Source organism: Alosa alosa, chromosome 3 (genome assembly GCF_017589495.1).
Source record: "Alosa alosa isolate M-15738 ecotype Scorff River chromosome 3, AALO_Geno_1.1, whole genome shotgun sequence".
Lineage (NCBI taxonomy): Eukaryota > Metazoa > Chordata > Actinopteri > Clupeiformes > Clupeidae > Alosa > Alosa alosa.
The window spans coordinates 33,285,607-33,308,699 of NC_063191.1; the positions used below are offsets into that span (position 1 = coordinate 33,285,607).

At 45.9% G+C, this 23,093-nt stretch overlaps 1 protein-coding gene across 1 annotated transcript in view; it reads left to right on the forward strand.

The window, feature by feature from the left end:
* The window catches only part of znf385b (zinc finger protein 385B), a 66,580-nt gene that overhangs the window by 19,389 nt on the left and 24,098 nt on the right, over positions 1-23,093 (forward strand). Inside the window, exon 3 of the mRNA XM_048238493.1 lies at positions 22,951-23,093. Within this exon, the coding sequence (XP_048094450.1) occupies positions 22,951-23,093 (143 nt within the window). The remainder of the gene's footprint in view (positions 1-22,950) is intronic.

Here is a 23,093-nt window from a genome sequence, read left to right on the forward strand (position 1 = left end):
GTTCTGTTGTTTGGCCCTCCAGCAGTCTCTCTCTCTTTTTTCTCTCTCTCTCTCTCTCTCTCTCTCTCTCTCTCTCTCTCTCTCTCTATCTCTTTCTCTCTCTCTCATTCTCCCTCTCTGCTGTCTTTATGGTGTTAGCCTTAGTGTGGGGCGATGGGTATTGTGTTACATGTTCGGCCCTCTGACTGGAGGAAATTGCAGCGGGATTAAGCAGTTGTGCCACACCTGACACGGGTGATCATTCTAATCAACAAGAAACCCCCCAGGTCAGATGGCGATGACAAATTCCAATGCTGGTAATCTGAGCACTGTGGGGCTCAGCATGGTGAGGAGGTCCAGCCAGCGGTGGCATGTATCCCAGCCCTCCCAAAAGACTCGTCCTACTGCATATGTGCCAGAGCTCTCAAGGCAAAGAGGTGTGAAAAGTAGCTAACAGCAAGGACAGGAAAGAGATGGAGAGAGAGAGAAGGAGAGACACAGAGAAAAGAAAGAGTGCAGTAGAAGGCCAAGGGAACACCAGAGAGAGAGAAAGCAATAGAGAGAGAGACAGAGAGATTTAAGGAAAGGGAGGGGCGTGCTGGTTGAAATTGAGAGGAATTGAGCGGAGAGGGGACAGGCGGTGCACATTCCTCCGTGTTTTGATCTCTAATGTGCGGAAGAATCCTGTCAGGGCCAACAGTGAGTGGTTCCGGGACTCTCCCAGTGAGGTATGGAGACTGAGCTGGGCTTCATTAATGCAATGTGTATGCCATCTCTCATTTAGGGGCGCTGTACGACACCAATTGATTTGATATTGTCTTGCATGTCTGAGGCAAATTGCGGCGGGCTGGAGGAAATTGCTCTCAAGGATGGCTGCCTTCTGGGAGGGCTCATTCCTGAGATGCAAAAAATGTCCGAAATGAAGAAGTAGACCAATGATTAAATATATATGATTCAAGAACGCCTCTGCTTTTTAGAGGTTTATTTCAGTGCTGCGCAGATGTACATTTCCACAGCCCCATGCTGTGGAACTGTATGACTTATTAATATGCTCTTGGAAGGTGTGGGTGGTTTTCTGTGTCTCTTGAATGCCAGCCAGCCGAAGTGCAGACATGGTTGATCTCATAGTAAAGGTCTGTGCCATGATTGCGATGGTGTTGACTCTTGGGGTAGTGCAGCTTTTTTTTTTTTCTTGCCATTTTGCCTCAGCTATCGTTTAATCAGATCAAAATTGCCTCAAACGCTTTCGTGCATGACTTGTTTTCATCGGTAAACACGGAGCAGATTTTCATCCGTCACCCTCTGAAGTTCAAACATGAACACTGTGATTAAGCAAAGTCAAAAGACAAACAAACGCTCCATTTATTCCTGCCGTTCGGCGTGGCGCAGGCCAAACACTGCCCTTTTCCCGCAGCGCCGCGACGACTCCTCTCTTAGCTACTGAACTGAAATGACTGAACATGTGTTTTCAGCATGACCCTTGAATGTATGCGCGGCATGTGTTTAAACGGTGAAATAAATGTGCGCAGGAAGTCATCACACATGATTTCAGCTCCGCCGCTCTGGTTCTGTTCATTGGCCTGTGGCTAAAGAACACTATGCAGCCTCAAATCTCAATAGTATGAGTCCTGGTATGGTCCATTAGGACACAAAGCAAACTCTTTCCACAGGGCAGTCTCTGTTTGTATTGGACACCTCCTACACTGCAAACATGTGATAGTGGCTGATATCTTGCAGAGCAAAGATACTCAATAATACCGTGGTGCACCAGGAGGTTTGTCTTAGAGTGATTGGAATCTTTGAAATTATATTGTGCTTTCTATCTCTACCCCCTGTTGACATTTTTCATTCATTCCAATTTCACTGTGCCCATGGACAAATAGGTTTTGCCATTTTGAATAAGCCAATTCGCCAGTCTTTAGGCTCCTTTCTAGCATATAAAAGTTCAGACAAAAATAAACAAATAACTATGTATTTCTTTGAAGAAAATGACTTCATGCGCAAGCTCCATGCACAAACTCCCTTGGCTCATTCCAGTGGCATTTTAAGGTTTAGGAAAGAAAACTATGTGAAATTAGACATTTATATTTCGTCTGAAGTGCTTCCTCGTCGCACTAAAGCATGTTTCATAATTCATGAGAGACCGGATATTCAGGACACTCGCTGGGTTGTTGAAATGCTTTTGGCCTCGCTGGCATTTCTCACATTAAATGGCCCAGCTATAGTTCTCGCCTCTCTGTATTCCGAAACTCCATTAATCCATATCCTGGGCAGCTACACCTGAAATCTTAAATGGATATAATGGGATGGATTATAGGCACCTGTTTTATCTTAATTACATCTGGCCACCTGACACTTGGGTAATTGACTCCGTGCAATAAGTCTGGTAGGAGACACATGGCCTCATGCTGCCTGTCTATGCCCTTGTCTGTGGCCAGTCTCCCGGATCCCCGGAATAAAGAAAGTTATTTATGACGCCTGTGATGGCCTCTGGGCTTGCTTATGGTGGCTGAAGATATTAAGTGTGATGCCACTGTGTTCGCACGTACTATATTATCCTGGACAATGACAAGGCTTGTCTAGGCTAAACAAGTGCTTAGCTCAGCAGTGCTAAATTAATGCCGGTGACATCAACAAGGTTGAACGATCCCATTAAACACTGTTGTAGTTTTAACATGGCAAACGGTCAAAGTACTTACACACTTGCGATTGAAATAGGAGATGTCCTGCTGTGCAGTTTGGGAATGTAAGGCAACATAAATTGTATTGTCAGTGGAAAATATCCCCAAAATGTACGATTATTTATAGGTACTCCTTAGCTTTGCATGTCGGTGTAAACAGAGAAAGGTTAGAGTGATATTGCCTGATGGTAACACAGGCGATCTGTTAAGTGATCGTCCGTTGTAAAGCTCGGCCTTTCCAGTGCCTGTAACCAGAGCTGGGGACATTTCACAGCTGCCGAAATGCAGCATGCAGGCGGCACTGTCCCCATGACATAAATCACATCATCAGGTCAGTCTAGGCGAGTGATAACCCTTGCAACCTTTCCAGCCCACAGCCCCCCATATCCCACCCCCCCGCTCCACCTAACGGCAGTAATATTTAGCACAGTGATCAGGAGGACAGAGCTCAGAGAATTATACGTTGCCTTTCTCCGAACACTCTTTCCTGAAAAGACGGGGTCAACTGTGGGAACAAAAAGGACCACGTCACACTGCCGTGGAACTAAACACATTGTTGCCCCTAATGGAATACCTAGCAGGGCACAATGTAGAGCCTACTAATATGACACAGGTCTATCTTTGGCTCCTATTGGCGCAGATGAACTTCATTTGTTCCTTGAAGTACACTATAAGCGTAAGCATTGACTTTCATGAGACGAATGGCATTTATTAGCGTGCCTGAAGGTAATTAATTTCCATTGTGAGACGATTTGGCCGCCTTTGGGTGGCCCGTCCTTTTTATCCTCTCGGTCGCTCCTCAGCTGTCTCTCTCGATGCAGTACAAGACGGGCCGAGCTGGTCATCCTCCCCCGGTTGTAAGCCGCGGGATTTACACACCATGTGCAGTTGTATTCTTGGACGCCAGGCCCTTGCTCCAGTCACAAGCCCCAAAGTATTTTGTCAAGTAATATGATCGTCGAGCATTCTGTCTAATTTCTCTCGAAATGTTCCCGGCGGAAACCCAACACCCTCGACGAAAGGCTTTGAGGTCTGAAAAAGCCATGGTTCAGAGACATGACCTCTACTGTGCCGTCACATTCAAACTGTGGTATTGACTCTCTGTAGGCTACTCAATGCGCTCCCAAGAGGGGGCCTGAGACAGGCCAAATGGATGCACTTGCTTCGCCCAAGGAATTGTCTCAGCAGCCGTCGTCATTTTCTCAATCGCCAGTGCTACTGTACTGAATTGTGCTGTTGTGCCGGTTGTCGCCAGAGAGGCGGCGATTACCTCAGCGCATATTTGCCCATCACATCGGATGGCAAGCGGTTCACATTACCGTCTGTCAGCACGCAAGGTTGCACACGCAGAGTTTGGTTTACCTCGCACCTCATACCTCCTGCTGATCTATACCCTGAACTCGGTCCTATGGTGCGTTTGCTGTCTGGAGCCCATGTTGACACAAACATTCTTGCCCCCCGACCTTCCCCCCCTCACCCTTTACCTTGCACTCTTTACCTCACACTACTTCCTGACGCCTGTGTCCTGTAACATTGTTTCATCGGGCCAGCCCCCTTTAGCGCTCACGGACCATGCACACAGTTAGGGGGCTTGAGCTGCTGCGGCTGATTTACGAGATCCAGATTCCTCGCAGCTGAATCAGAGCCAGGTGCAGCGTACGTAAAAGCTGATTGACTCATATTCAATGTGTACTCCCAGACAATAACACTGCGCTCTGTCAATTTTGCAATTTCAGATAAAGAAGTACATTTCTTTTGTGTATGTTTGTCCCTTTTACTCCATGCTTCTCCGACATCAGAATCACGTCAGAGTGACCTAGTTTTCTTTTTTTTTCCCTCTTTCTCTCTCTCACTCTCTCTCTTTCTCTCTCGTCAAGCGTTCCACGCTGCTCACTCGGTTGCTCGCTCTCCGCAGCTGCCAACAGCACGGTTCTCTCTTTCTCTCTCTCTCTCTCTCTCTCTCTCTCTCTCTCTCTTGCACACTCCCCTTCTCTCCTTTGTTTTTTTTTTTTGTTTGAGGGAGTCTCGCTCTCCTCGCTCTCTCCCTCCGCAGACACCCTCCGCTCCCTACAGGCTTCAGTCGCTCTTCCGTGCGCGGTCTTCCCGCTCTCTCTCTCTCGCTCTGTTTCTGTCTCTCTCTCTCTCTCGCTGCTGCATCGGAGCCGTGCGAAGCTGAGTGAACAGGTCAGCGGCGGTGCTTTGCTGAGGTTTACTGAGGATATCTCCCTCCTGCTCTCCGCAAGCCCGGCTCAGACCTTACATGGTCCAGTCATGCTTTTGGGTGAGTAGTGCAGAACTGTGGCCCATTGTTTTTTCTGTGACTGAGGACAGTGCCTTTGACTGCATGTTTCTTTCCTCCAAACAGTGGGTTCAGAGGCTATGGTCCTGATATTCGTCTCAATATGTTTTGGTACTAAGCACTGTAAAGATAGAACTGGCTAAGACCCTGGAGTGTCATATACTGGGTATGTGAGTGTGTGTATGTGTGTGTGTGGTTGGTTGGGTCTGCGCTGTTAAAAGGTTTGGTATTTATGCTGTTAACTGGACTTCAATAGGTTCCAAAAAGCTTGAAAGGTTTCATCAAGGTATGGCTTATGTTTTGTGGTGTCATCTCAAAAAAATAATAAAATAGAATTGAGGCGGTTTAGACGTCACACCACAGTGTTCATACACACAATTTAGTTTGAGCTGGTTTTTGAAAGTTACAAGTTCTGGTGTAGCATGGCATCAGTGTTAAATTGCAGGAACAATTCTGAAATGCTTCTGCTTTGTTGTGAATGTACCTGCACAAATGAGTGTGTTATATTTCCTCTACTTGTGCAGCCTGGCATAGTAGCAATTCAACTTTTATGTCCTCATTCTCACTTCTTGTAAAATGGCAAAATGTGTGTGCACACGATCAGTGAAAACCCATCACAGAGATTTTGCTTGAAGATACAGGAGCTGGTTTCCTTGACTAGTTGCGCAAAGACTCAGATGCGTCACCGGAAATCCTCTGAAACAAATGCATTTGTGACCAGAGAGTTCCCATTCTGTTTGCCTTTCTGTTATCTGTGTGCAGATGATGAAATACTCAGGGAAAAGCACTCACATTTTACAAACATTGAAGTTTAAACATCCCCCTATAAGCATACAGGATTGGTACCGACTCTCCCTTGGGGGAAAAAACACCATTTCTTGAGACAGTGATGTGTCATGTGGGCGCGTTGACTAATCTCCCTCTTCTTAACTAGCGTGCGATTATGCTGAAAGTGTTGGCCTGGGAGCCTCTCTCCGAGGAACAACCCGTTGAATGAAATCATGACGGTACACCCTCGCTGAAGATAGTAAGCCAGAACTCAAAACATTTATGAAGAGCATAAATGAGCAGGAATGCCCCCAGGGAACTGTTTCAGCCTGCCTTTAAACAGAGACGGCTGAAGCCCTGGTAGTGTTGCCAATGCTAGCAGCCACGGTTGTCCGCTCGGAACAGCACCCCGGGAGTCAGTTCCACCCAGTGACTTTGGGAACTTCATTAAGCTGCCAGTTGAGTGGCTCCTTTGATAGCAGGGGTTTAGTCTGGCTTCGGCAACATCTAGTAGGGCTTTTCTTTTTTTTTGTCTGGTCAATAAGAAGGAAGTCTAGGAGGTTTGGACATGAGACTTTTAACATTCAGCAGTGTTATGCGGTGGTGGTGGTGGTTGTGGAAGGGGGGGGGTAAGAAGGAAGTCTAGGAGGTTTGGACATGAGACTTTTAACATTCAGCAGTGTTATGCGGTGGTGGTGGTGGTTGTGGAAGGGGGGGGGGGGTGGTTCAGAGAAAAAAACACTGCCAAGTTCCTGATGAGGTGTTGTTTTTTTTTGGTCTTTCGCTTGGCGTGTGCTGAATAGCAAATCAGCTTGATGAGCGTGTCGCTTGCAACAAGGCTAAATTTAAACATTATTGTGTGCCTCCTTTCGACTGTCTGCCTGTGTATGCATCATTAAAGTTTAAAGGACGATTATGCGCCATTCCTTATTCCTCCAGGTAATGTGTTTCATTGATGGGTCATTTGCATAACCTGGTTCCCATGATCTGTCGTATATCTCATCAAATATTAAAGCTTTCTGGTAGAGTGTCTCTTTCTCTGTCGACGAGACTGAAGAAAATAAATGTATTATTTATAGATGGTATTTCTCGCTCCTCTCCCTTTGGTCTTCTGGTGCTATGTGCTGTTACTGGCCTGAGAATCCTGAGAGGGACTGAGAGTGACGATCTAAGACAAGCCTCAAAGACTATAACTTTGCTTTTTAACGACTTGAGGAGTCTGTTTGGAGACACAGTACGTACGTCATTACTAATGTCTGCAGATAGCAATGTTTCTAACAGACCTGACCGTTTCTATTTTCGTTGCCACTTCACAAATTGTAAGTGCTGGTTTTTTTGGCGGGGATAGAAAATAGACTTTGGTTAAGCTGCTCCGCTGCACTGCTCACAGGTCTGAGGCGTCAACAATCCAGCTTCTGCGGTGATGGTATTCTGGCTTGCTTGTTGTCGTTTGCCACTGGAGTGAAACAGCCATTTAGTCTAAAGTGTGTCTAAAGTTCAGAGCCACTTGTACTAAGACTCACTTGAATAAAAAAAAAAAAAAAAAACACACCAGCCTGGCCAGCCCTTTTTTTCCTGTCCTCTTATCTGAAATTGTGGTCAAACTGCCATTATCCGATTGGCTGGAAGTAATCGTAATTGTGTGTGTTTGTAATAACACACAACTCTGTCAGCTGTAAGTGTGATAAATCTGAGATTTATGAGCACTGACCCACACCTAATACAGAAAGGGCGAGATGTTGCTCTATTGGCATGTTATTGTTAAGGGTTTAATATTTGCATATTAAAATCTTGCATCAAACACAGCTACAGTACTACATTACATTACCCCCCTCACCTCCAGCCCAATCCCTGTGCATTTGTACTTCATCTAATATGTGAGACGTTGCCTCGGGCCAAATAATAATAATTCACTGGCCTGGTCGATTTGCATGTACTCCAATGTGTTTCTCCTGGCTGAATATTTACGGCCATTACGTTTTGATATTTTGATAAAGCAATAGCAGTGAACAGTGAGTACATTTGGAGGTGGATAGTTGCTTAGTGCATTTAGCGCATTGTCCACCCACACAAAAGGGTAGGCTGATGCGTTTCCAGTGATTTGGAAGCACCTCTTGTAAAATTCTGAGCACATGTATTTTTAATAGAAACCTTTGGGCCTTGGGAAAGATCTGAGCCAGAGCTGAGGGCTATGGCTCAGCAAACATTAGCCTTTCTTAGACAAACAGACACAGGGCTAACTGCCATATCAGCTAAAGGCACTATCTGTGTTCTGGAGATCGGTGCTCTTTTTTTGCCATGCCTCTGTTTCGAATCACTGTAAGCGTAAAATGTGTTGTAAGTCTGTTGAGGGAAAAGGTGGCGTGGCAGAAGTACCCCCCCACCACTACAACAACCACAACCAACCAACCACTGCCTCCTCCATCACCTCCACCCCTCCCACTCCTGCTGTTCCTTGGTCTCCATGGCAACCGCAGAGCTGAAACGACAAGTGCAGCCCCTGGTAAAAATGACTTTATGAAAGTAATTTGCACAGAGTGATGTATTCTGAGATGAATATGTTGATCCATGCTGTATCCATGATGGCTGGTGCTTGAGGGACAGTTCCTAGTCTTATCCGAATCTGTAAAAAAAAGAAACATTAAAAGCCTTCGGAAAGGTCTGCTGACAAACCGCATCTTTGTACCTATCTAAAGTAATCACAATGGGAACACTAATCCATTTCAGTTGAAATATTCATTAGAAGGACTTTGATATAAATAAAACATATTTTTGAACCTCTGATTATTTCTGTCATATCACAGTGGAGCAGTCATCAGTTCACAGTTTGATTGGTTATTTTCCACATATCACATTGTTAGGTTTGCTGTCAAACAGGGTTTGGTCTTAATGCGTTTAGCCATGCTGGCAAGACCTCCGCCCTGCCTAAGGCGAAAGAGAAATTACCGTTTTAACGGTGTGGTTGTTACTGACCAGATATTGCTGATTTTACAAGTGACTGGATTTACTTATCAGCTTTCTTCACAACATTGTTTTTTTTCATCCATTAATTAATTTTATGACTTGCACAGAGCATAATTTTTTTTCTCTCTATTTTTTGTTGTGCTTTGAATATCAAGAATGTTCAATTTACTGGTATGGATGCTAGAGCCATGGATGTAAGTGTGTCACACTCGCAGCACTCTTGAGTACACAGTATTGACAAGCTGTCAGCAGAGCTCTTGTTGTGAATATCCCTTACAGTGTGAGACCGGCTGTTTGCCACAGACAACGCAGACTGCACGTCTTAGTGGGGCAACAGGATATATTTGGCCACGTAGACAAATGTTATTCAATGCTGATGTCTGTCCTCATTCTGATTACAGACACCTTTATCAAAAGTTTTCCAAAGTGTATTGAGTCTCTCTCTGTATGTGTGCGTGTGTGTGTTTCCACCTAGTGTGCAGACTACTTAAGGTGCAAAGCTCCCCTGTCCTTGTCATCACCAACCCCCTCATTTCCTCAGCTGAAATGTACGAGTAGACTAGCACATGCAGACCATAGTGTCCACTGCAATGGTCCTGGCGATGACGAACTACGCAAACCTTTGTCGTCACTTTGGTAGCGCATCGTCGATCCACGTGGCCCGTGGAGTCGAGCGGCCTCTCAGCTCCTGTTAGCGGTCTTGACGGGGGAGGAACTCCAAAGGAAACCGGAGTGCTTTTTCATTTCTCTCGCATTGGACATGCACATTCCAGCGCAGCTCCCCCGGCAGCCCCCATTCCAGCAGTCAGCAGCTCCCAGGTGCAAAAGGGGATGAGGCTCATGATTGATTTCTTCAGTGCTCTTCTCTGCATTGTCTCACCGTCGTTACCCTCCCACAAGGCTCATAACACTGCCATCGCTGAGGAGAGAGAGCGAGAGGGAGAGAGAGAGAGGGAGGGAGGAAGGGAAAGAGAGGGAGAGTATGGGAATAGGGGAAAGAGTGAGAGTGAGGGAAGGATGTTTCCATCCCCATTCTGGATTCAGACAGGCTTGGTTTTGACAGCTGTGTGTGTGTGTGTGCTTGTGTGTGTATGTGTGCGTGTGTGTGAGAAAGAGAGAGAGCATGCGTGTTAACTTTTGGCAGCGGCGCTGACTTCCCTGCATCTCGTAAACATGTGAACACGTGCACTTGGCCTCCAGCCCCCCACCACCACCACCACCACTGATTCTCCTCCTTCTCTCCCTCCCTTTCTCCCTCCCTCCCACACCTTGTGCAGGTGGATTGAGTCACAATGTCTGTGAGTCACGCACACAAGCACAGATAAACTTGGAGCGAGAGGAGAGAGAGAGAGAGAGATAGATGTGCTACCCACTCTCTGCTACAGCATGCTGTGGTGGAGGGAATAGGCTCCTGAGCCACAGCTGTGTATCTGTTCATTTGGGACCCCGTTTGACACCATCACCATGACATGCTGATCACACAGATTCTCACCTCATTCACAGATCCATTTTAGCACATACAATATAGACTTTTCAAGCTGTCTAGCTCCAGAACTCATTTTGGGCCGTGCTGTTGCACCGTGGCTCTGCCTCTCTGCGCACTGCTGAAAATGTTTGTGTAATTTCCTGATGTGCCGCTGTTAAAGTGGCACTGACTGACTGGAGTGGGAGGCTCAGAGACATTATTGTCATTGAGAGTGAAAGCATCAGTACGGAACAGTTCATAAATGCAGCACTCTTTCACAAGCACTTGGACCTTTGGGACAACCCCTTCGGCCTCCCGTCCATGTAAAAAAGTAAGAGTTTCCATCTTGCAAAGATGCCTTCATGGTCACATGTGTTTGACATTAATGGGCCCTGAAAAACACAAATTGCTCACAGACAGCAGGATTCTCCGCACTTGTTTAAGTAGGGATTATGCCAGCCTGTGTTTAAAAAGCCCCCAAAGTTAAGTTTGGCCCGAGCTTTCCATCGCGTTCATAAAGACGATCATGACGGATGAAATGATAATGCGTTCTGCACAGATGCTTCCTGGCCGTGTCTGATGTTGCCCAGACGGATTATCCTGTTCTGTGTATGGCCTGGCTGCATGTGACATGCCGCGAGACTCGGAAAAGTCGAGTTCTGCACCGGGTGTGGTGCGGTTGAGCTCCGTCGGGATGCTCCGTCGCTCAGCTGTGCAGGAAATCTCAGTCTTGTGACCGGCGAGTGCCCCTTGCTTAATTGTAACTGGCCCGTTGCATCACCTGCTCTGGAATTCTCCTGCACAAGGACGTGAACTTATTGTGTGCCCTAATTTAATTTTTGTCCCCAACCGGCATCGTCGTCAGATGATTTGTATTAGGGGAGAACAAACTCTGTTAGCAAATTGTGTTTAAAAAGCACAGAGTAAGCCTGTTCTCTATCAGACCTGGAGCGCCGGAGCAAGAGGAATCTGCATTTAAATTGAATTTAGAGACATTATTAGATTTTCCTGAAATAGCGTGTGGCTATGCATGTGAGCGTGTGATGTTGTCTTCATATAGGCATGATGGGGAAAAAAACGGAACGGCTCACACTGGGGCGGCTGTGTCGCGCTAAATGGTCTCATACCTCTGCAATCATCACAATGCCTAAAGAGAGTGGCCTGTCTCATTACCCCTGTGGCGAGCTTAGTGGGGACAGCTGATGTCTTGCGTCTAAAACCCAGAGAGAATGTGTCCGCTCCACGTCGCCGATTAAGCCCCTGCATTTCTCATGTGCAAACCCCTCTAAGCCAAGCTTCCAATTGTAGCTATTTTCAGACTACCCACCATTTTACTTTTTAATCTCTTCTTTCCCTTTGTTTTTTTGGTTTTCTTTTTCTTTTTTTCTGACCGGGGGGTGGGGGTGGAATGTCTGTGACCCTACAAAACCTTTGCCTGTTAGCTGGTTACCATGTTACTGTACAATATTATTTGGGCGAATGACCTAGAAAAGGACAGCCTCTGTAAGATATTGACATTATCCATTCATCAGTAAACAGATGTGCATGCCTTTTAAACAGGCTCAGATTAAGTATTTATACTTGGCCTCCCAATTTGGAGGCGCTAATCACACTGCACACAGACCAACTTGATAGTCATGTAAAATAAATGAGGAAGGATGGGGGGACTAATAAGCTCTTGGCCTCTATATTATCTGTTCCCACCCTTGTTAACAGTTCTTTGGACGAACTCAGAGGTTCCTGATAAGTAACGTCAGTCCACATGTTAAACAATATGGCGTGCTGCAAGACTAACCCATTTTCTCATCAGTCACTCTGTTCGCATGGTGTAAACACTTCAGATAATGAAGTTCCAAGTGTTGAATGACCGTGCTCTCGGAATAGCGGTGTTGTTAGGAGCCCCGTCGAATCACACGGTTCAATATGTCTCACACTGTATTACTTCTGGCTATTCTTATCCCAGCCGTAACCCTTCCAGTGTGTAGGCAGCGGCGACGCACACAGAGATAGCTATGTGAAACACTATCCCCCGCTCACTAGTAGAAAGAGTTTGTGTCAAAATTAGACGATGATGCGAACAGTTCAAATGAAGCCCTTAACGTTGCTGTTGACAAGACTTTATTCTATGTTCCCTCTTCGCATGTTCTCTATTCCCAGTTTTGGAATGCAGATTTCAAACAGAAGCATCAGAAGAGAGAGCTGGAATGTCCCATACAACTGTGACATAATGTTTCCCGCAGGATTCTCCCTGGTATCTTTTGTGTGTTGAAGTGTTCGGTGCCACCAGAGGGTTAAAAGCTGAAATGAATGTGCATCCTAGCAGAGCGGATTGAAAAACTACTATCCTGGGGCAGCTGTGTGCTCACTTAATCCCACATCTGAGGACTTTCTTTCTTTCGCCATAGGAAATTGTCCCCAATCTGTCAACAGGGAAAATTTCTTGGAATTCAAAAGAGTTCTCCTGTTGTTTAATTCTTAAAAAAAAAAAAAAAACAAAAGAATTTTACGGCAGAGATTTACTCCACTCGTTAGAGATGGATTCTCCTTTGCCAGTAGTATTAACGGCCCATGTAAATACAGTATGAAGTTATGACCACAGCATCTTGCTCCTTTGTACAAGGGGTAAAGAAACACAGTTTTGTAGGAATAACATGACCCAGTAGTGAAAGTGTTTTTTCAAGATTCTCACCCAGGACTTCACTTGAGGAGACTCTCCGGAGTTACTAAATATTGTTCTTGGATCATGTTCAAAATTGGGAAGGGTCTCTAATTCCCCCTCCCTTAACAGCTAATTAGGCTACTGTAAATTTTTTTTCTCATCCTTTAAAAAAAAAGGCTGCCATTGAAAAGCTATTTCGGGTACCCTAGAAACGTGTAATTAGCGTTGAAATCAGTAATAGCATGATGGCGCGGCCAGTTGCTTTTCCATCTGGCACGATCTTATAGTTTTCAGGACCGTTTAGCCATTGAGCGTTTGAAGGCTGAGATTAGTGCTGGAAGGACACCTGAGCCTGCTGTGCTGTGACGAAGCATCAGCATCAGCCACTTTCTATCTTTTTTTCATCCTCCCACCAAGCCATGCAGTAGAGGAGGCAGGTGGATTAGTGACCAGCAGTGTCCTGTTGAGTGACCAGAACAAGCACATACGCACAAACAGACACACACGCACAGACACGCATACACACACGCACACCCACATACACGCATACACACACATACCCACATACACACACACACACACACACACACACACACACACACACACACACACACTGTCACTCACTCACTCTGTCTCTCTCTCTCACACGCACACACCCACACATGCATGCACACGCACACACACACACGCACACCTACATACATACACAAACACATACACACAAATACACATGCACATTCTCTCTCACTCTCGCACACACACGCACACGCTACCAGGCTCCACCTGTGTGTCTGTTTCCAAAGCAAGGAATAGCGCAACTGGGAGCCCACCTGCTTAATGTTGAAGCCTTATATCCACCCCCAGTGCTTCTTCACCCAGTACCCCACCACCCACCCCCTCCCACCCCTGCCTGCCTGCTTGTGTGGGCCTGAGTGGAAACTTAGTGACGCCCCAGCTGAACTCAGCTTCACACACTCCCACCTGCCAAGGCTCTCCGTCTCTCTCTCCCTGCCTCTCTCTCTCTCCCTCCTCACCCTCTCCTCTCTCTCTTCCTCCCTCTCTCCCTCTCTCTTTCTCTCTCTCCCCCTTGTTCCCCCCTCTTTTTTTTGGTCACTGGCAGAACTGCAGTGTGTCTCGCTCACTCACGCAAGGCCTGGCCATTCCCCCTCTCTGACAGATTTGTGGACACTGTAATACGCTTCCAGTGGACACTCCGGCACATAAATGTTCCAAGGGGAATAAAACACAGAAAAATGTTCAGACGTCCAGTTTGCTGCCACTTTTTCCACCCAAAATTGAACAAAGGCCAGATGTCAAGACGTACAATGGATGTGCTCTCTGTGTGTTGCAAGTGTAAACATAAATTCTGATATATCAACAAAAACACATCCCCTTTCGTTGGTCTTCATGTGCTACGAGCTGGATTTACTGTGTGTGGAGTATGAGTGTAGAGCTTTAAGGGTGACGCACAGCCTTCCCCCTCTGCAGAGCTTTTCTTTGTTATCCGTCCTGCCACGTTTGCAGCCCCACGTGCACAACTGCTCCCCTGCCTCCTCCTCTCCTCCTGCCTAATTGATGGAATGTTTTGGACTGCAGAAAAGTCAAGTGAAGGAGAATTCTTATTCATTTTCACAACATTAAATGGCTTCTGTTGACTTTCTCTGCAGGGTTATGCAGTGCCGTTCACTTTATCTTTTCGGTTAGTTTTCCCTGTTTTTTTCCCTTTTGAAGTGATTTGACCTTTCACATATTTCACAGATACCAGGCCCCAGTGCTTTGGATTAAAGTTCTGCCTGAGGATCTCTTTGTCAAAGCCTAATTAAGTGACCAAAGACTGTATAAAATGAAATGATAAGCTGCCATTGATGTTGGATTTCTCCTCGCTTCTACCGCTCCCGTCCTCCCTCTCACTTTTCGTCATTTTCAACTTTTCTTGGGGTCAGCATGAGAATTTTACTCTGCCGGCTGATAAGTCAAGTCAAGTCACTTTTATTTATCTATGCATTTTTGTATGCGCAGAGTGCAACCCAATGTGCTCCACATACAAGACATTGACACACGGGCATACATAAAAAGCGGCATGTCTCGCCTGCATACCGTAACCTAGTAACAAAGGTAGAGGGGTGGGGGCGGGGGGTAGTGGCATCGGGTAACCTTTGCAAAGGGTGCAATTTGCCGGTGTGTGGTATTTGATTGTATTTGATTGTTGGCCACAATCAGTCTGGTGTGGCCAAAGTGGCGAGGCAGGGAAGGGTGGGGCAGCTTGCTCCCTGGGTGGGTGTCCTGGTCCACCCCCTCCCCATACGACGGAAATGTCACGGACCACTCAGCAGCTCCTTCTACCACCTCCGCCATCACTGCCGTTACCACGACAACGTGGGCCTAGCGTCTCCAGACGGAGCGACAAAATAGCAAGGCACTCAAAAAGAAAAAAGAAAACAGGCCTTTTAGCCACTTGTAGCACTGTTTGTGACAGACTGTGCAAATTTGACTCCCAAGCCGCCACAACTCTCGCATTCCCTGCCAGCCAAAGTTAAGGGCAGCGGAAGTTGACGAGCAAACCAGGACGAGTGAAGCGGCTACCAGCAGGGCGTTCTCATTTCCAAAGCAGAGCCCACGGGCCCCGCTGTCTAGATGATGAAATGGACATGAAAGAGACGCTGGAGGAGGTCAGGCTGATTTGAATGCCGTCAGTCTTTCACTCAGTCAACCTCCTCCTCCTCAGTCTAACTCCCTCCCTCACCCTCCTGCCCCCCCTTATATTTTCACTCTCGTTTGCGCAGTGGCCGGAGAAGCAGTGACCGATTGTGACTCGAGCAGTGTGGAATTGCTTACGAACAGAACTGTATATGGGTTATGCCACAGGATTCTAGAACAGTAAAGATTTGATTACTCACCACATACATACATTTAAGTTTGTGTTATTCATTGCGTATGTGTGTGTGTGTGTGTGTGTCCACATTTCTTTACTACAGGCTGGGAGTTAATGTGGAGATAACTCAACACCCAACAGCTAATCAGAGTGAATTGCAATCCGGTCATTTCGGAGCCGATCGTTGCGGACGTGGGGGGGGGCATAATTTTCAGGCACGATAAGACCTTGCTCCGCTCAAATGAGACGGAGCTCATTACGTGATCTCTGCAACAGATGTCTGGAGCTGAATTCTTGGCATGGTGTGGTTGTTTTCATGGAAAACCAATGACACATCCCACCCTACACGCTAATCTCATGGCGAAAAGGGCCGTGCCGTGGCTGTGTGGCCTGCGTTGGTATAGTTGCAGTGGGAGATTGATTAAATGCAGCCGTGTGCCGTGGGTGGTTCAGGCCCCCCATCGTGGGTAGTTTTGATCTGACATTGTTTCCGTGTTGTTACGGCGGCGAGCAAGGCTCCGTTAGGCTGCTTGTGGCAGATTGGAGAGTGTTTTGTTCGAAGATGTTTTTCTTTTTCGAGAGGTTAATTACTATGACAGCAGTACACTACGGCAGATAAATGGGACTTTTGGTTGGCTTTTTTTCACCCTCCTTTCATCCTCACCCTGCCTTGGCGTCTAAACAAGCTCCCCTTTTTTATTGACGAGTTTCACTGAAAAGGACTTAAACAAAGATTTAGGTTTTTGTTGTTGTTGTTGTTGTAGGTTGCTTGCTCTCTCTTGTGATTTGGCCAAGCTTTTTCTCTACACTTTCAAAAAAACAGTGAATTTTGGAATAATGCAGTTATCCCCCTACTCCCCTCTTAACTTAACCTGATTTATTGCTCCGCATATCCATCTGGGAACTTTTCATTGAAGAACTTTTGGGAAGGGGCGGAAATACTGGTTAGCTGATTGGATAAACCATCTGTCTATCACCACCTTTGGTGGTTATCGATGGGCCAAATCAACCAATTAGATGAGCAAAGGGCTCCCAGTTGCGCTAATGCCTTCGTTTATCATACAATTAAGTTAGGTAACGTAACTAACGTTAAGATGTTTTAACTTACCATTTGTATGTGACATGAACCTAATCAACGACAATTCCCATCAAGTTTTCACAGTAGGCCCTACACTTCTGAAGAAAGTATATTCCTCCATTATGAACTGGAATCGGCCGTGGAGGATGTCTGTGTCGTTCATTCCTCCCAGCTGCATGGCTGAGACTCATAGCTTCACAGCTTACCCAGGAATACTTTCTAATTTGAATAAAACTTGCGCGATATAATAGCTATGCTCATCTCATCTGTGGATGCCGTCATGTTGTTCGTTGCGTCACACCTCAACCCGCCTCAAAGCCAAAGCTGATTGGACGTTCGTTTGGTGCTCCAAATTCTCTTTAACGAAAAGTTGCCAGACTGATCTGCGAGTGAAACCTTGAAAGCTCGCGAGATCAGGATGGTCTCACGAGGCTACTCTTAACCAGAGCCCGTCTACGGAGAGCCTTGCCACTCCTTATTAAGTCCCATTGTACCGAATTTTGGATGCAGTTCCACCAGAGTTCCACTGGGGGCGATCGCCATGAGTGCAGAATTAATGGGAGTCAATGGAGCTAGACGGCTAAAATTGTCTCCTTCACCTGATTGTCGTTGACAAATCTCAGATTTGATTGTAGTTTGTATAACTTCAACATGGGTTATAGGTCAAAAGTTGAATGAACGAGTACTTCTGTCCTTTTGATTTCTTACAGGTTGGGTCGTTGTTGCACATAACACGCTAGCATTGTGCTAATGAATGACTTCATTGACAGATTTGAAAGGCTTTTAAGAACAATTAAGTGACTTTAAAAAATATAATACTCAACCAAGTGTATTTTCTTTGCCTCCCCTTTCGAATACAATACTCAAATTACTTGAAAAAAAAATTATATCCCGCCCTCATGTGGAACCACAGAAGGAACTGCAACCAGTTCAGAAACCGGACGTTTTCCGAGAGTTGCAGTTCTCCCCTTATTAGACATTCTCTGTCTTAACTCATTGAGTGGCAAAAACGTAATATTACGTTTTATTACGTAATACGTCAGGGGTGGGCAAACTCTTTGGCTCAAGGGCCACATTGGGTTTTGAACATTTTTTATAGCCTATAATTTAATATGAAACGTATTTGTTTTAAAATATGAATTGCTTAAAAATGCTGCTAATTTTATGCTGTTTAACAAATGTATAAATTGTGCACTGTCGCTTTAATTCACGTTTATTTCTCAATGATCTTCTGCCTGCTCCGCTATGGCTAGTGCTGTACCTACAGCTGGGCCCTCTCACAGTTTTTAAATGGTCAGTAGTGGGAACTACTGTTGCCTTCATGATTTCCTTTTAAAACTTTCTTATAAGAAGGAGATATCAATTATCAACAATGACAAGCCAGCTGGAACCTGCGGCTCTCTCTCCCTCTCGTGAGTGCGGACGCGTTCCCAATTAAATGGATCGCATAATGTTCACGTTAGATCTGCTGCAAAGGAGATAACTAAGAGTTAAAGGAGAATTCCGGTGTGATCTTGACCTAAAGTGTATTGAAACATGATACCGAGTGTGAACGTATGTCTCATAGCCCATCTCGGCTTGTCCCCTGCACTCCAAAAATCTGGCTAGTTAGCCGATGCTACCAACAGCTTTTTCAATAGTGGTGCCGCATCGGGCTAGCCATGCAAATAAATCACTGTTTTACACCCATTTACGAGGCTCAATGTATCTCCACACTTCATTGGTAGACTTCGAGGGCCCTGACATTTAAAAGCGAGACATTGAGAACTTTGAAAAAGCACTGGTAGTTTACTTACAAGGCGATTTATACAGACAGTATCTTCACAAAGTTTAGCGTTTGCAGCCATCTTGAATTTAGTCACGATAAATCGAAAAACGAGTAAGAATGAACAGGTATGATAAGGGATCAGATTCCAAAAATAATTCAGTGGAAATGCATGGATTCCAGTTTCTTCCAGTAGCAGCAACTGGAATCCATGCATTTCCACTGAATTATTTTTGGAATCTGATTTGGACATTTTATCTGGACATTTTATTTTACATAACTCGGTTGCCGCTTCGGGTCGAATCAATGATTCATGCACGTCAGGTCAAAACCAGGCCATTTTCGTGGGTCTATCACTAGGTGGCAGTCTCGCCAGGTGTCGTTGATCACTTCCCGGAAAGTTTACACAAGTAAGTAACAGGCAACACTTCATATTTCATGAAAGACGTTATATCCACATTTCTAGAAAAAAACAGTGATTTTGATGAAAACTAGCCACTGTTTAGCTTGGGATTTCTCAGGAACAGAGGCGTGTAAAAATACACCGAAGTCTCACCTTTTAAACGAGCCATATATGTGTTTATAGCTATAACACAGAATATGCTGTGGCTGTACAAAAATCATCAACAATGGTCTAGATTGCTGGCACTCTAGGACAAAGCTCCCGAAAACAGCTTGGCATTCAATGAGTTAAGTGATCCTCCAACATTGTCCCTGTTGCCCAGGTAACCAGCATTACCTAAATTAGACCTGCACCCCGAATATTGATACGAGTTTACAGCAAGCCAATAGTGTAGCTATGCAGTCCTCTACAACTGCATCCACATCAACTGGATGCTATTGGTACAGAACTATATAGTCTTTCTCAGATGGGCTTCTCAAGCATGTGTGCATGTGTTTATGTGAAACAGGTGCTCTAGCCCTGAATGATCAAGGCACTATGTGAAAACAAATTGGTAGTAAAATGACAATTCTTCCAAAACTGAGTGAGTCAGATAATTACTTACTGAGACATGCTGTTTTTCAAGTGCTGTAAATACCAGCTTGTTATGCAGGAGGAGAGATGCATTACAAATTCTGCACATGCATATGCATCACTCTGTGTGTGTACAAGACAAGACATACACACACGTCCTCACACACAGAGACAAGACCTACACACATCCCCACATGTCTTACACTCTAACCAAGGTGTGTGTAGTTATATAAATAAACCGATATCACAGGCTAAACAGCTTCAAAAGTACCGTCTTACCTCAAAGGATACAAGCTTGAGTGCAAGAAATTCAGATGGCTTTGGCCTCCCTTATTTGAAGTAATTCAATTTGAAACTGAGAACACGCACGTCACAAAACTACAAACACAGTCATGTCACACTCCCATTAAAGCACACTAGTGATCGACCGGTGGTCTTTTCATGTCATTCAAGTTAGTAGGTGGGTGGGTAGCTAGCAGGTCTTGGTTGGAGCAGTGTAGATACAGAATGGTCATTATGCCTCAGGCAGAATGACCAGCACTGGCCATTAGCGTTAATAACCAGCCTTGGTGCGCAATCATCAAGACTCTGTCATGTCCCTGATCACAGACCTGTGTGCTACGGCCCAAATGGGATTTCATTCTGCTTGTAATAGTTTTGCCTTTGCTGTAATAGTCTTTGAGTATTGTCCCCTACAATTTGCCTGAACATTTGAAGTAGAGCATGAAAGAGATGAGATACATAAATAAATGGAAGACAGAGAGAGAGAGAGAGAGAAACCATGTGCTCTCTCTTTTGATTTCTGAGTGCTGATGAGAAGCATGCCTCTTGTCCGGGACCCTAATAGATTAGGCTTCAAGGGCTCTACCCCTGAATGATTAAGGCAATTCCTGCATTGCACCGCACCGCATGCTCAGATGTATAACATTTTCATTGCATTGTTTGTGTCTCTTTCTCATGAAAAACATGAAATACTGGCAGCTTTATTGGAACAGAGTGAGCGCCGTGTGCTTGCTCCACTTCTTCTTCCCCGGGTTCTTTGGTCATGCTCCCCAGCTGCAAATCACTTCTGTGAATGTTGATGCCAGTTGGTTGGTTGGATGGATGCTGCATGTGTTTCTCGTTAGAGCGCGGCTCCGGTTTCCCCCGATGCAGGAGCTCCCATGCAAGAAATGCTACAGTGTTTGTTCATCGGCAGACTTTCATTTTTCAGCCACCAAGTATACCTTTGAATTGTCCTGAGCTGTGAATGTTGAATTGAAGTATGTAAACGCAGTGCATCAGAGCGAAGTTCCCATGTCTGGGGAGGACATGCAAACAAGGATGTAAGTCCACACTACATTCTGCAGTGGCCGGATGAAACTGACAGTGGTGTTACACTATTTACAGCGAAAGTGGAGCCACTTGCTTGCAGGATTTCTCCCCCTCCCGATAGCATGTTTTATGTTTCATGGGCCTTCAAAGTTTTATGTTACCAAGTGTTTTTTTCCTTGCATGTAATGGGGCATGTAAGGCCTTGCTGAAGACACCTTGCTCGCGCTTGTGTCGAGCCAGCGGTGAGCGCATTAACCACACCAAAGCCCATTTCGGAACGTACTTCATGGTGACAGCCGTGAGTTATTGATTTCTCACGTATTTGCCATGCTCTCCATCCACCCTTTCGTTCACTGCTGCGTTGTCAAACGAAAGCCTATTGGGAGAAAAAAAAAATGAAACAGCATGAAAACGCACACACACACATCATTTTGATTATGTATCCTGCTTGACTTCATCAAGAGCAATCATGCTATGCGACGGGAGGTCCTCAGTATGATGAGCTTCTGCTATGCTAGTCTGGCCCTCATTTCCCTGCGCTTTCTTCTGCTTTTATGTGGCTTTATTGAGTCACAATGTCTCTGATGGATGATCTAATTTATATGAAATTAACTGGAAAAATTCTCCTGCTGCGTCAGCGTAGATACCATACGTTCCTTCGGAGCTGTAAACAGCATGATTTAGTGGCAGGGGCATTCTTCCCCTGCTACGCATCTACCCCACCCTCATCCTCCTCCTCCTCTCTTTCACTCTCTCTCTCTTCCCAACTTCAGAACTTTTGACTGTGTGACAGGAATATGTGTGTCTTGTTGGAATACGTGTCAGATCTGTGGCGGCTCTGGAGGCCACATGTGTTTGGCTTTAGTGCCACTGGAGCAGAGTGGAAGCAATGGAGTCCCTCTCGGTTCTGATCGCATTTCTCCTCAGCTTGGAGATATTCCTGCACAGGCGAGAGCACACATAAACATCACAAAAGCACAGGCACACACACACACACACACACACACACACACACACACACACACACACACATCCACATCCACATCCCACACAATTTAAAAATATTCAAAGAGAGTGACTTGGCAACCGAGGGAGGGAGGGAGGGAGAGAGAGGCAGAGAGAGAAAGAATGGAGTTTTTAAATATAGCAGCGTAGCATGGCTCCTGCACCTCTGTTTATTATGTTGCTGTGAAGAGACTGTGATTCACAGATAAGCTGTTGCCTTCAGCTTACATAAACGCAAGCATAAGCAATAAGGTGAACCCACCGTGACCTTCCCCTTTTAGAGAGAATACCTAATACCTATCATGATAACACTCACAGTGAGCTTACACTCTGTAAATAAACTCCAGTGTCTTTATCTGTGCTATGGCAGAGGCTGTGTCTGTGTAGGCGTCTGTAATTGCATGTGACATTGCCTTCATTAATGATTAAAGCTCCCTTGTCCACAAGTGTCAAGGTGACATAGGGATTCTGTCAACGCAATGCTTTACCCGACCAGAATTTCTGACCAGAACACCAGCCTCTCCTCTACTCTCCTCTCCTCTCCTCTCCTCTGCGGATTGTGTTTTGTGCCGTCAGGCAATTCCCTTAGCAGCCACAACACCCCCCCCCACACACACTGGGCTCACACCCTATCTAACCCCCTCAAACACCATCCCCCACCCCTGGCCGGCAGCACTAGCCGGCGTACCTGGCAGGCAGGCTCACGTGCCACATGCCTCTCTCCCCCAAGAGAAGCCCTTGAGCGTGGAGACGTTCTGCTTCATTTAAGAGATGATGAGTTACTTTCCACTGAGCGCCCGCCCACCCGCCTGCCCGCTTGACTGCCCCCCATCCTTCCCTGCCGTCTGTGACTCGCTGCCTCGCGTGCGTGCGTGTGTGCGTGCGTGCGTGTGTATCTTTAAATTATATGTGTATACACGCCAGGCAGGGAATATCTTTCATCTTGGACACTTGTAAATTTGTATTTCTCTTTTTTCCCTTCTCTCCTCTCTCTCTCTCTCTCTCTCTCTCTCTCTCTCTCTCTCTCTCTCTCTCTCTCTCTCTCTCTCTCTCTCTCTATCACTCTCTCTCTATCACTTCCTCTCTATCACTCTCTCTCTCTCTCTCTCTTCCCCACCTCCACAGGAAGCTCCTGCCATAGCAACGCGCTTCCGGCGCTGGTGCGGACACCATCGCTGATGATGCAGTCCACGCTGGACATGAAGCCCTTCATGCCCTTCCCCGTGGACGCCTCCTCGCCCGTGGGACTCTTCCCCAACTTCAACACG